The following is a 14,533-nucleotide window of genomic DNA, read 5'->3' as shown; positions in this document are numbered from 1 at the left end:
AAAGGTGGTGTAAAATTGGCACTCCTGTTGGCAGGTGTGTGCAAGCATTCATTTCCCCAGTGGATAATGCCATGATGAGGGAGCATCTCTTACTTGGTAGATGAAGATTCCATATTATCTGTTGTAATTTTACGTGCTGTTGATATATGAAGGTAGCTACCACCCCCGTACCGGTCTCCCTTCCATGTGTCGTTCCTTCATTCCTCCCTGATGGTGGTTTTCTTTTTTGCAGCATTGCTGGGAGCCTGGTGTATTCCTACATCACTTTCTCTGAGGAACAGCTGAGCAAGCAGTCAGAGGCCAGTAACAAGCTGGACATTAAGGGGAAAGGAGCAGTATGACCCAGAGGATCGCTTCCACTACTTAGGCCCAAGCTTTTGATCAACTGAGAACACTGGCATTTCTTACACAGACACTCAGGTGTCTTGATTACAGAGAAAAATACCATTCCTTTGCACTTGTACAATCTGAGGATTGATTGCTGCCTTTTAAAATTTTATGAGAGAAGCTTATAATTGACTCTATTTTAAATATGCCATGGAATTAATTTATATCAAACTGGAAAATGTACCGGGCTTTTTAATTTATTTCTTTTATGCTGACAATGAACCATCAGTGTTTTGAAAATATTTTATTCCATAGTTTGATATCCAGGTATCCCTTAGAGCTGCATCTATAAAGTGCTCCAACTGGAGCCTCTGCATTGAAATTGTTGCTGCATATTGAGGTAGCTCAGTCTTCCTTCTACTGGAAATGCAGCCAAGTATCTAAAGTTTCTCCTTTTAGAATTTTATTTCTTAAGGATTTTTCTTCATAAGGATATTATCCCTGCATTTGCTAAAGATGACAACTTTGGCACTAAAAAACTACAAGTGCCTTGAGGTTGTATTGGTTTCCATGTTGGCTCCCCTGGGAATTCATGGAATGAGCAGAGTGCATTCCTTGAAATTATGCTATTCCCTTTTTGTTGTGTAAGATGGGGATGATGAAGGGATAGAGCAAGGAGGCCATCTGTATGATTCATTCATTCAGCTCAAATGTACTGGGTATGCAGTATGTACCTGGCGTTATGCTAAGTGCTGGGGGTGCACAGATGTTTTTGGAGGTAGTTGAATGATCTCACTCTTGCTATCATGACTGAGGGTTAAGAGAGAAAACTTAACTTTATGATCCATCCAGAAGATGCTGTGACTCTGAACAAGTCACAGAAAGTTTCTTCAGCTTTTAGAAACTGCGAATCCGTAAACGGGGTTAGAAGTACCTGCCTCTACCCACCCCACAATGGTTTGCTACCATATGCTACAGTGTGAGATGACATGTATGTGAAGAGCGGCATATTGTTTATTTATTTTTAAAAAAATTTTATTATTTTTTTAAACTCTGTACCCAACGTGGGGCTTCAACTCGTGACCCCAAGATCACGAGTCATATATATGAAGAGCAGCTATATTTTGTTGCAAACCATGCAGCTCAGCCTTCCTTCTCTGAGTGAGAATGGCAGGCAGGCAAGGTGGACGCTGTCTTTTTCCTGTGCTTCCCTCCTCTGGGTTTGGTTGCTACTCTGTTTACTCCTCTTTGAATTAATACAAGTAGGTCTTATATTTCTGAATGTATTGGTTTGAGGGGAAAGCCTTTTTAGAGGTTTCTGCATTGTCAAGGCTTAGTCTTTGTTCAGCGTGTTGCTGTTACAGCCATCACCATCCTTTCTCCTTAAATGGCGTGAGCATACCTGTGTCTTTGCATACTGTCACCTACATCCTGTGTCCCTTGGCTTACCTTATGAGCACGTCAGCTTCTCTTGAGACCTTTGCTGCATCCTGGGAGAGCAGCTGTGAATAGGCACTGCCTAAATTGCCTCTTTGGGCAGGCAGGGGATTCACTCACACAGCCCTGTGATTTGGTGCAGAGGCATCCACCGACTTCGCGTATGAGTGTCTGCACAGGCCAGTTGTGCAGTGTGCAAGAGGCTGGGTGCTTTTGCACTGGTGCACACTAACTTCTCTTTCATTAGGTTTGGAATCCATAGGGCTCTACTGATCTAAACAGTTGGTATTTGGGTGGCTTAACAGGAGGCCTGGAAGGTTTTGATTTCTTTTTATTTTTTAAAAAATTACATTGAGGTCATTTTCATATTCATGTGTTTCTTTTATTTGGGTTTGTTTTTACTAAAGCCTGATCAGTGGTATTGGGTCCCTAGAATTAACCTCACGGCCAACTTCCAGGCCAAAAGCTCCCAGGGCTCACTTTTTTCCAGGATCATCTGATCTGAGAAAATTCCACTGGGAGCATAGGATATTATCTTGTGTAAGATGATTTTTATTGTCTTTGTTTTATCAATGAGAAGACTCAGAGAGGGTAAGTGACTTGTTAATAAGTGAAAATTCATGTTTCTTCCATTGAGCCATGCTGCCATTTTCCTCTGAGGAAGTGAGGAAATGGAGATGGCTGGCTGAGTCAGTCAAGGAGGCAAGTGTTTGTTTGAATTTGGAGCCTAAGAGGAATAGGCTTTGCAAATTAGGGGCAGTGATGTGTCACTCTACATGCCAGAGCTTGTGTCTACCTTCCAGGCTGGGCTCGGTTGATAGATGTGGCCTGCCGCTGCCTGGTTTTGGCTGGGCACAGTGGAAAGGCCTTGTGAGAGCTAATTTTATTGATTCTCTTTCTTCTTCTGTCAAGTCACATGTAGGGAACTTTGATATTAGAAATCATTTGTGTTGTAGAATTTCCCGTCATGAAAGGCCTTTGGCTGTGTCTGTAGCTGTTGTGCTAGAATTCCAGCAAGGGTTGAACTGCTTCTTGGGGGTCAGGTTCCTTGAAGATCTGTCATCACTCCAGGTTTGAGAATATCATGTGTAATTACAGCCTCACTACATGCACATGACCTTAGGGCCCTCCACCTGTGCCGAACCTTCTGGCCAGACACAGTACAGCAATTCGCAGCTTCTGCCCTGTCAATGTTCTGATTCCCTCTTTGACTACCACCAACATGTCAAGATAAGAGAAAGTAGCCTGGGGAAGTTGGAGACTGAATAGACTGGCCAGCCGTTTTGGAGTTTTTCAGTTATGTGCAGACTTGGGTATAGTGCACTAGAAATTTACCTGGTATTCTCACATCACCCAGAGTGTCTGGATTTTGCCCCAAGGTTGATATCTTACAAGGCAAAAATTCTATGACCTATTAACTACCTCCTAGGAGAAAGAGAGGCACTTTAGAGTTAAATCCTTGATTTTCCCTTTGAGACAGATGAGCTGTGATGAGTTTTGAAAACCCAATTCTGTATGACTAGGGGCTCCTCTTCTTGAGGTAATGACAGCAGGGTCCTTTGTGGCCCATCTGCTTTTAGTCAGTGTCAGATTGATTGTGGTCTGGTTGACCCGACTGCATGTGGCCAACGTGTCAGGTGACTTTTAATTGCTTCATCTGGCTCTTGACTTTATAAGTCATTTGTGGGATCCAGTGTGGACATAGGCTTAAAATACCATGCATCTGCAAGTTTTCTGTAATCCTGTTGTATCAAGAATCCATGGAAAGTTCAGGTCAGTAAAGCTGATACAGATTCTTCACCGAAAGAATAGTAGAGTTTCATATTTGACTGGTTTGGAATAGTGCCTAGGATTTTGGGCCTGCTTTCGTTATTATGGTTTCATCAGTGAGCAGAGATTTTTTGAGCATCTGTCTTATGCCAGGGCATTATGCCAAGCTCTGGGGAAACCACCCTGAACAGGACATAGTTCTTGCTCTCAAGGAATGTATAATTCTTTAGCCAGACCCATAGTGAAAGGAGATGAAAGCAGTCAGTGATTTGTAAGTTAAGAGCTGCCTGCAGTTACCACCACGGATTAGGGTGTCCCACCCACCCATGCGCTGAAGCATTTTTTTTAATCTAAAAGGACTTTACAACTCAAACTACTAGCTCTGCGATAAGTGCCAGGCCATTAGAATTCGTGAATGGCCTGGGTTCCTCCTCCCTCTGCTTCGCATATTGTTTCTTGCCCCATAACTGTGTACTATAGGAGGTACCCCTTATCCGCGGTTTCCGTTTCTTCAGTTTCAGTCATCTGTGGCCAAGGAAGGTCTGGAAGCACGGGATCATCCTCCTGACAAATCTTCAGAAGGTCGGTAGTAGCCGAATGCTAGTCACGATGCCGCGTCATTCCCCTCCACCTCCTCAGTAGGCATCGGATCACCTCACACTGTCACGAGGGCGAGCGCGGTACCATAAGATACTTTGAGAGAGGCCACTTTCACATAACTTTTATTACAGTATATTACCATTTTTCCATTTTATTATTAGTTGTTAATCTCCTACTGTGCCTAATTTATAAATTAAACGTTATCATAGGTATGTATGTGTAGGAAAAAACGTGTAGGGTTCGGTACTATCTGTGGTTTCAGGCATCCACTAGGGGTCTTGGAACATATCCCCTGTGAATAAGGGGGTACCTCTGTATTGGTTCCTCCTTATGAACAAGGCTATAATTGATTTTTCCCTCCTTGAGGGAAAAATGGTAATATTCACAGTAAGTGAGACAATGGATGCGAAACCACTGAGCACAATGCCCTAGTACATGTTAGGCACTCAGCAAGTGTTATTACTGTCACTATTTCATGGTGAGGCTGGAAGCAAACTAGATTCTTAATCTGTGCTCCTTAAATGCTGGAGGCCTGGGCAATGTGTGTATTTCTTGAAAAATGTGACCCTTTATTTCATTGCCTCTAGAGTGCTTAAATAACAGTAGTCTTCCTTTTTTAAATACTTACTGGATATAATTGTGGCCGTTATGTGATGCCACATGTGATGTGATTCCACCTGTTTTTAAAAAGGAACAAAATTACTTCTATTTTGATGGTGAATTTCAAAACAGAAAAAAATATTTTTATCTTCACCTCAGAATGGTGATTCAGTTAAAACTTTCCCAATTGCTCCTCTGCAGGCCAGACCTGCCTTCTTCCTTGCTCCACGCTGCCTGTGCATCCACGTTTATCTCAGTTGTTGGTGCTTATAGATCTTTGGCATCATCACCTGTCTTCTAGCTCTTACCTTTAAAGGGGTGCCACTTCGTGACGGGATGAAAAGATATTCAATGGTGGGTTTTTTTAAGCTTTCTTTTTTGAGTTACTTTTAAAAAAAGAAATCTACTGGTTAGATTTATTGTCTCACGAAAATGTTTTTAGAGATTATTTTGTTCATAAGTGTTTCTTTCTCATGCTGATGATCAACTGATTTTTTGTCTATAAATGTTGGCCTATCATAGTATTTTTTTCAATACAGATCCTATTTACCAAATGACCATTTTAGTGGTTTTAAAAGGTACTAAGGATTGAGATGTGTAAATCAGGTGACCTAAACATGAAAATTATGTGCCTAAATATTTTTGTAAAGGTGTCAAATAAATACTTTTTCCTGAACACATGTATTAAAATTCCTTTCTAAGTGCAAAGAGCCATTAAGTCTGCCCACATTCAAGAGGATGGCATCCAGTTAGTTGATTGAAACCTAGTAATAAAATAGTTTGCCATTGTGGTATATAATAGAAATCTATATTTGGTCTTTGTCCCTGTTCCTCCTGGCACATAGCTTCCAAGACTCTTGTACTTTATAAGTGCTATAAGAGTATCTTTTTTTGTTATATTTAGTTTTGTTCCCAGTTGTTGAAATAGTTCTGTAGCCGTAAAGATGAAATGAGTATCTTTTATTTTTCATAATGAGCCTCTTTTAACCAACTGCACCTGACTTTGTTAAGGACGGGTGGGGGCTGGTTGTGGGGGGAACCAACCATGGCAATTTGGGTTGTGAGCTTTCAGGCTCCTTGCCCTACCCGCCTAGGTGAAGGGGAGAGGGACTGGAGGTTAAATCAATTGCCAATGTCCAGTGATTTAATCATGTCAACATAGCGAAGGCTCCATAAAAATCCCTGAACTACGAGGTTTGGACAGCTTCCAGGTTGCTGAATGCATGGAGGTGCTGGGAGGGTGGTGCGTCTGGAGGGGACAGGAGTGGCCCACACCCTTGCCACATACCTCGCCCTATGTATGCCTCTCTTCCATCAGGCTGTTCCTGAGTTACGTCCTTTTGTAGGAAACCAGTAGTTTAGTAAATAAACTGTCTTCCTGAGTTCTGTGAACAACTCTAACAAAGTATTCAAACCTGAGGGGGAGGTCCTGGGAACCTTGATTTATAGCTGATTGGTCAGACATACAGGTTAACAACATGGACTTGTGATTTGCTTTGGAAAGGGGTGGGGGTGGTGACCGACGTATGGGACCGAGCCTGGGAGTCTTGTGGGGCTGCCAGCTCCAGAGCGTGTCAGAACTGGGTGGTAGTTAACCCAACTAGTGTTGCAGATTTGTTTGGTAAATAGTGAGTAGAGTATTGAGAGAAAACACAGGAAAAATTTTTGCTTTATAGCCACCCAAGTATTTTGTATGACTCACACATATGATTAAATATCTGTCTCTGGCACAGTTGTGGTAATTTCAAAAGAAAGAAATGCTAATCTTTCTACTTTTAAAATATTTCATCTGCTTAATCAGGAGTCTAAGCCTCTGAATAGCTTTACCGGGACATAACCCCAAAATAAAATATGCTCATCAAGAGAGGCATTTTGGTACAGGCAAGCTCAACTGAATTACGAGTACATGAAGGCTTTAAAAAAGATTGTGACAGGGGCGCCTGGGTGGCGCAGTCGGTTAAGCGTCCGACTTCAGCCAGGTCACGATCTCGCGGTCCGTGAGTTTGAGCCCCGCGTCAGGCTCTGGGCTGATGGCTCGGAGCCTGGAGCCTGTTTCCGATTCTGTGTCTCCCTCTCTCTCTGCCCCTCCCCCGTTCATGCTCTGTCTCTCTCTGTCCCAAAAATAAATAAAAACGTTGAAAAAAAAAAAGATTGTGACAAAATACCTATAGCATGAAATTTACCATCTTAACCATTTTTAAGTGTACAGTTCAGTAGTATTAAGTCTATTCACATTGTTGTGCAACCAGTCTCCTGAGTTTTTCATCTTGAAAAACTGAAATCCATGCCCATTAAACAGTTCCCCATTTCCCCCTTTGTTCCGGCCCTGGGAAACCACCATTCTACTTTCTGTCCATGAATTTGGCTACTGTAGAACACCTCATATAAGTGAAATCATACAGTATTTATTTGTCTTTTTGCTACTGGCTCATTTCACATAACATAATGTCCTTGAGGTCCATCCATATTGTAGCATGTTGTCATAGTTTCTTTCCTTTTTAAGGTGAATAATATTCTATTGTGTGTATATAGCACATTTTTTTTATCCATTCATCCATTGATGGACATTGGGTTGCTTCCACTCTTGGCATTGTAAATAATACTGCAAAAAGTAGGTGTCTTAATCAGTTTTGACTGCTCTAAAAAATGACTGTAGAATGAGTGGCTTAAACAACAAACATATATTCTCACCTTGGAGAAGAAGCTGGAAAGTTCAAGATCAAAGTGCTTGCAGATCTTGCGTCTGGTAAGAGCCTGCTTCCTGGTTTGTGGAATATCCATCTTCTCTTATCCTCACATGGTGGAGAGCAGAGAGGAAGCTTTGTCTTGCCTCTTCTTATAGGTCACTAATCCTTTCGTGAGGGCTCCACCCTTACGACCTAATTACCTCCTGAAAGCCCCATCTCCAAATATCATCACGTTGGGGATTAGGGTTTTAACATAAGATTTTCGTTCAGATTCTGTGTCTCCCTCTCTCTCTACCCCTCCCCTGTTCATGCTCTGTCTCTCTCTGTCTCAAAAATAAACGTTAAAAAAAAATTAATTAAAAAAAAAAAGGGGGCGCCTGGGTGGCTTGGTCGGTTAAGCGTCCGACTTTGGCTCAGGTCATGATCTCACGGTCCATGAGTTCGAGCCCCGCGTCGGGCTTTGTGCTGACAGCTCAGAGCCTGGAGTCTGTTTCAGATTCTGTGTCTCCCTCTCTCTCTGCCCCTCCCCTGTTCATGCTCTGTCTCTCTCTGTCTCAAAAATAAACGTTAAAAAAAATTAATTTAAAAAAAGATTTTGGGGTAACACAGAATCTACAGTGATGTGTGCAAATATGTTTTCTTTTGAAATTACTGGGTCATACAGTAGTTCTATTGTTGTTATTATTTTTTTGAGGAACTCCCATACTGTTTTCTGTTGTGGTTGCACATTTTACATTCCAACCAGTGTGCACAAGGGTCCCAATTTCTTCACATCCTTGGTAACGTTTACTTTGTTTTACTGAAAGTAGCCAGCCTAGTGTTTGTGAGGTGATCATATTGTGGTTTTGAGTTGTATTTTCCTAATGATTAGTGGTGTTGAGTATCTTTTCATATGCGTGTTGGCCATTTATATGCAATTTTTTTTGGAGAAATGTCTACTCAAGTCCATTTTTTTAATTGGACTTTTTGTTGATTTGTCATTCTTTGTATATTCTAATTTCAACCCTTTATAAAATATATTATTTGCAAATATTTTCTTCTCCATAGGTTGCCTTTCATTCTTGTTGTATCCTTTGATGCAGTTTTAAATTTTGATGTAGTGCAGTTTATCTATTTTTACTTCTGTTGACTGTGCTTTGTCCATTGTCATGAAGCTTTTCCCCTGTTTTTTTCGTCAAGGAGTTTTGTAAAATTACGTCATGCATTTAAGTCTTCTATCCATTTTTAGTTTTTGTATGTGGTAGAAAGTCAGGGTTTAATTCCATTCTTTTGCATGTTAGTATTTAGTTTTATTGACACCATTTGTTGAAGAGACTGCCCTTAAGGCAGGTTTTAAAAATCCTCTTAGAATTTGACTAATTTGTGAGTTATATGCTCTTTCATTCAGCCCCTTGCTGGTTTCTTGTCTCAATGTGGCTTCCCTGCACAGGGCTGTCATTATCGGAGACCGCCACAGAAGAGGCACTGCTGACAGGAGCAAAGCACAGGGCTGGTGCCTTCATGTATCCATAGCAGGTGAGCAGTTACTGGTTACTCCCAGGACTTCCCTACAGCTCTCATCGCATCAACCGTTCATCCCTCCATCAAGCTAGACCGAGCTCACTGGGGCTGGCACCCAGGCCCCCAGCAGAGGCCTGACACAACCATATTTAACAGATGAAGCTGAGTGAAGTAAATCGTTCCGTGTGGTTGTGAAACCCACATTCAGACCCCGGTCAGCTGGACTCAGGAGACTTTTGCTCTTCACCACCATGTTAGGTTCTTGTCTCGCTTTGTCTGCTTGTGATAGACTTGGTGGTACCAAGCTCATCATCACTATATTCCTGTCAAATGCCATTCTTCTTCCAGAATTCATACACCATGGATTTGAAGCTTAGGCATGAGCCGGTAGCTGGTTAAATCTGAGAAGCCAAAGCAGACAGGCCTTTCCAGTTGTGCTGATGGGGCCCTCTTGTGGCAGCGGCTGCCACTGGGGGAATAAATGATGGCAAGCAGTGTGCATGAGAAACAATTATTTACCGAGGGCCTACTGTGTTCCTTCATGGAGTCAGGCCTTTATCATGTCTTTTCATATTACAGTACTGTTGCACGAATAGTGGCTTAGGCAAAGCTCAGGGGTTTGTCCAGCTTCCCTCAGCTGATAAATTTAAATCTGGACTTTAATTCCTAAACCTTTTCTTCCCAAAGAATTCCAGATAACATCCTCTATTAGGAGAATGCAGAAGGAGGATTTCATCAAGAGTTGCCTCATCATGTGTGCTTATCCTTCAGGTAATTTTTTTCAATGAATATTTTTGAGGACAGTATCTACAAATGACGGAATCATGAAACTGAGGTAATTGTAAGAATGTGGGGGAGGAATATCATCCTAAGAATGGTAGGAAAAATTTCCTTGGAGAAATGGTATTTGAGCTGATTCCTGAAGGACACCTAGTATTGAACTGAGGAAATGTTGGAGGGGACAGCCCTCGAGCACTCCAGGGCCAGTGTATCTGCTTCTGTCTGAAATGCATCCCTGTTTAATGTCTTTCCAGCAAATGCCCTCCTCTCTGTGGGCCTTCCCTGACCAGCCTCTCTGAGATTGCACTCCACCATTGTCCGTATTTCCCTCCTGTGCTTTCTCTTGGCAGCATGTGTCTCTTTTTTTTTTTTTTTTTCAACGTTTATTTATTTTTGGGACAGAGAGAGACAGAGCATGAACGGGGGAGGGGCAGAGAGAGAGAGGGAGACACAGAATCGGAAACAGGCTCCAGGCTCTGAGCCATCAGCCCAGAGCCTGACGCGGGGCTCGAACTCCCAGACCGCGAGATCGTGACCTGGCTGAAGTCGGACGCTTAACCGACTGCGCCACCCAGGCGCCCCGAGCATGTGTCTCTTTTGATGAGGTGTAAGCTTTATGAAGGCACAGATGTTGGTCTGTTTTGCTCACTGCAGTGTCCCTGGCACCTAGAAAGACTAGCGCTGGGCACACTGTGGGTACACATTCCCAAATGAATACCTCTAGACAAGAGTACCTGACTAATGGCTACATTTTTAAAGCATAGCAAGGCAGAAACATGGCCTCATCTTCCTTTGAGAAAGCTCACAGCAGCTGTAGTATTGGGATTGTAGGTCAGGGGTTGATAAGAGAGGGGCCAGGCAGATTCAAAGTGTGAATCTAAATGAATGCAGTCAATACATCGTTAGTGGTTGAGCTTGTGGTACCTACTTGCTTAAAGCTGTGCAAATTAGAACAAAACAAAAGGTTGCCAGGCAGATTTGGCCCACTGGCTACTGGTGTGCCTAAATCGAGGACCTGCTATAAACCAGATTTGCACTGTAACAGGATCACCAAGGATGCTGTGCAGATTACTGTTCGGGGGGTGGGGGGTGTCAGAGAAAGGCAGGACTGTACAGATAAATACATCAGCTGTAGAAGATTGTTGTGTCCTGGTGAGACATGATGGGGGCTGTAGTGTAGCTGTGAAAGCACAGAATAGAAACAGTATTTGAGTTATTTTAGGAGGTACAATTAACAGGTGATAATGAAATCTGTTTCTAATTTTTATAAGTAAGGCTATAGTGAATTTCTTTTGCCTAAGTCTATTCTATTCAAGGAGACCATCTGAACTTCAGGAGATCAAAGGTGAACATTTTTAAGGTATTTAAGGTTTCCAAATGTTTTCCAAAAAGGTAGTTTTTTAAGTATAACAAACTTTGGAATACTTGCTACGCAACAGTAAAAATAAATTTACTTAGCATTTGCTACATGCTGGGTAGGCATTTTTTCTTAGCACCTTACATATTGATACATTTTAGTCCCATAAGCAGTCCTTTTTTTTTTTTTTTTTAATTTTTTTTTTCAACGTTTATTTATTTTTGGGACAGAGAGAGACAGAGCATGAACGGGGGAGGGGCAGAGAGAGAGGGAGACACAGAATCGGAAACAGGCTCCAGGCTCTGAGCCATCAGCCCAGAGCCTGACGCGGGGCTCGAACTCCCAGACCGCGAGATCGTGACCTGGCTGAAGTCGGACGCTTAACCGACTGCGCCACCCAGGCGCCCCCATAAGCAGTCCTTTAAAGTAAGTTTTACTGTTCTTATTTTAGAGGTGAGGAAAAAGAGGCAGAAAAAGTTTCCATTATTGACCAGTGGTAATTGTGAAAAAGTATCTGCTTTACAGAATGTAAATTTGCCTTTCTGTAAGGCCTACCTTTTGCTCTGTCTGCAGAGCCGGCTGGAACAAGCAGTACAGTGTAACGTTTGAGTGTGGAGGAAGTGTCAAATTCCTTCTTTTAAATCAAATCAGAGGAGTCCCCATTTTACCACCTAGCAGGAAATTCAATGCCAGTCCTTCTCTAAGGTTAAACCAGATTCAAAGGAATTATATGGTGCCTTGAAAATAGAAGGAGGATCTTCTTGTCTTCAGCCCTTCATGGTCACCGCTAAACTCCTTGGTAACTGTCTCTGAGGTATTCTTTGAAGGCAGGTGGCATTGCAGATTCCAAATTTTGGCACGGTGTAAGTCTCAGTGCCTGAAGTCCAGCGTGACCTACACATGCAGCCTCCTCTGAGGTTTCGTAAAGAATGAACTCGCATTCCAACTATTCTCAGAGCCTACTGACCAGCTTTTTTTCCCAGCTTGAGGGAATTTCTCCTTTCCAGAACTTAGACTTGAGGGAGAAAAAGGGTAGAACAGGTTGTTTGTAGATAACATCCGCTTTCTGCCCTGCAACACACATCTTCTCTAAACACAAAGATCTAACTTAGGAACATAGTTGAATAAATGCAGATCATTGGAAAATACTAAGTCCGCTTCCCAAGACAGCTCAGTTTCCCCATTTGTAAAAATTTGTAATGCTGTGAGAATCGGTTTATAATGACTGTTTAGCACAGTGCATATAACAGTAATCACTCGTTAATGGCATCTGATAATACTTGCAATAGGCTTTAGATGCCAAATGAACCTTTTTCTTTGACCAACACGTGCTCCTTTTGAGGAATGCCTCTTCCCCAGCTGCTCAAGCCAAATTAACCTAAAAAGTGCTGTTGCCTTATGAGAGCCATTTGCCTAGCCACAATGATGGGTTGGCTAAAGGGTGGCTAATAACTCTCTGGGCCGTAGGGACTGACTGGTCAAGGGTTGAGCCCATTGCTCTAGCCATAAATACATAGACACTTAAACTATTAAGTACCATGAAGCAAAAGGACAGAGGAATCTGCCCTTGTCTAAGCAGCTCAGTCTGAGGTTGTCGGACATTTTTCCATTTGGGGCCTTAGGTTTTCCCCTTCCATAAACTGAGGACTGCAGGGAAGGCTCCAGAGGGGTCACGTCTGGACTTTGGTGGACTCTTCTCACCAGCTGCTTCATCTATAGGGTACTTGTTGGCTCTTTAGAAGGGCTTTGGTGAAGCTGCTGTGGATACCAGAATACACTGTTCGTGTATGTTTGGCTTCCTGTTCACGCGCCTCTTTGCCAGTTATGTAGCGAAGTAAATTGGGATCGACTGCCAAATGAATGCTAGCAAAATTTGAAGGCTACTACAGGTTTCCGATTCTGAAATCCAAGTTTTTTCTTGAGTTTGTTGCCAAACTCATTTGGCAGCAATATCGGACCTGAAATGTGTGTGAATATGAATACATTTTACGGTGGCCATTAAGTGTTTAACCATAGGTTCGAGACCTGGTTGTGGATATTCTTTAAAACATAGCACCTCTCTAATATCTGAAAAATTCTGGTCACAAGAATTTTGGAAAAGGGACCGTACGCCTGTACTACTGCTGGATCTTCATCTAGTGCTCTCTAGAGAGGGTTGATTTCCTTACGTGTGTATTTTTTTAATGTGTGATTTTTAAATCCCAAGAGCTCTGTGATACTGGCACAGTAAGTTTCACCTGTATTTTATAGTTGGGCAGTTGAGGTGTTTATGCTACTTTTAAATGCAAATGCCTGTCTACTAAACACCGGAGGGCAAATACAGACAGTGACGTAGTAGAGAGGCCACGAGGCAAAGCAGTTCATGAAGCTCATAATTCAGGCTATTTGGAAGCTCAGAACCACGTCCTCCGAATAAATTTCCATCAACCACAAACTATGTTCAAAGGGGACTACTGGTGTATTCATACTCAGAATGACTGGTACTACTCTTAGCTCACAGCCAGGTCTCTCATGTTCACTCAGCTGAAGCATAGCTAGCTGACAAGGGAGGAAAAAGTATTGAAAAGCCCCATTTTGGAGCAAGCTCTTTCACTAAATCTGGATTTTCTTTCTGGTCAGCAATTTACAGTGGCTCAGGTTAGTCTGATGCCACTCTCGCTGCTTGATCTCTTACAGTTCTGAGAGAAATCATTTCAGGGTCCCTATCTCCTCTTGTTCTCTTTATACAAAGTTTTAAGTGTATAGTCCTTAATCCAAAGTCCATCGTCTTTCAGAGAGAAAAGAGTAAAACCATGTATTTTACAACTACCTGAACTCTACAAGCAAGTTCTAGCTGGTGTGCAGAAAGACAGATTTAGCCAACTCTACAGTCAACCATTCATGTTAACGAGAATATTAGAAAGTGTATTTGTTTTATAACCAAGTCAAATGTGCATTAGGCCTCCCTCACTTTTCCCAAACTTTAGGAGGTCAGGAGACTCCCTACTCTTGTAGTAGTAGTACTCAGTGGACAGTGACAAAAGGGGGAAGTCCTGAATAATCCACAGCTGTTATGTTACAGTTAAAAATAAGTGGTCTTTCTTAGCGGAACTGTATGTAGATTTACTGTTGCTTAATTTCTAACAGAAACATTAAGCTCAAGGACAATCTTAGCTAGAATTCTCTGGCACAGAGTCTGGTAAACTGTTTCCCTGAGATCATGCCTGTTTCTTCCTTTTGCATGCTCTGTGCTCAGCATACACTTCTACCACTACTAATGAATGCCTTCTCTCTGAAAAAGAAAACATGCCGCACGTTATCTGAAGCCACAAGCCAAGCCTTGTAGCTGGTACAAGTATAGGCCCAGATATTTGCCGGAGAAGACGATACAAGCAAACTTGTCACTGTTGACATTTAAATGTGAAGAAGCCTTTCCTATCAGTTGGCACAAAGGAGAACTGGGAGTTCAGCTCCATGGCAGTTTCCTCAATGTCCT

At 42.3% G+C, this 14,533-nt stretch overlaps 1 protein-coding gene across 2 annotated transcripts in view; it reads left to right on the top strand.

Annotated features, from left to right (window-relative positions):
• The window catches only part of SLC35D1 (solute carrier family 35 member D1), a 54,614-nt gene extending 44,571 nt beyond the window's left edge, over positions 1-10,043 (top strand). Inside the window, exons 12-13 of one of the 2 annotated variants that reach the window (XM_032594320.1) lie at positions 8,851-8,936; positions 9,609-10,043. In XM_032594320.1, coding sequence (XP_032450211.1) covers positions 8,851-8,936; positions 9,609-9,709 — 187 coding nt within the window. In that variant the 3' untranslated portion in view covers positions 9,710-10,043. Of the gene's footprint in view, positions 1-232; positions 5,411-8,850; positions 8,937-9,608 lie in introns of those variants that run through there. The other variant, XM_030324787.1, reaches the window with a different exon arrangement.
• The last annotated feature ends 4,490 nt before the right edge of the window (positions 10,044-14,533 follow it).

The sequence above is a fragment of the Lynx canadensis genome, chromosome C1 (genome assembly GCF_007474595.2).
Source record: "Lynx canadensis isolate LIC74 chromosome C1, mLynCan4.pri.v2, whole genome shotgun sequence".
NCBI classification, from domain to species: domain Eukaryota; kingdom Metazoa; phylum Chordata; class Mammalia; order Carnivora; family Felidae; genus Lynx; species Lynx canadensis.
This window is presented reverse-complemented; position numbering and strand designations above follow the sequence as displayed.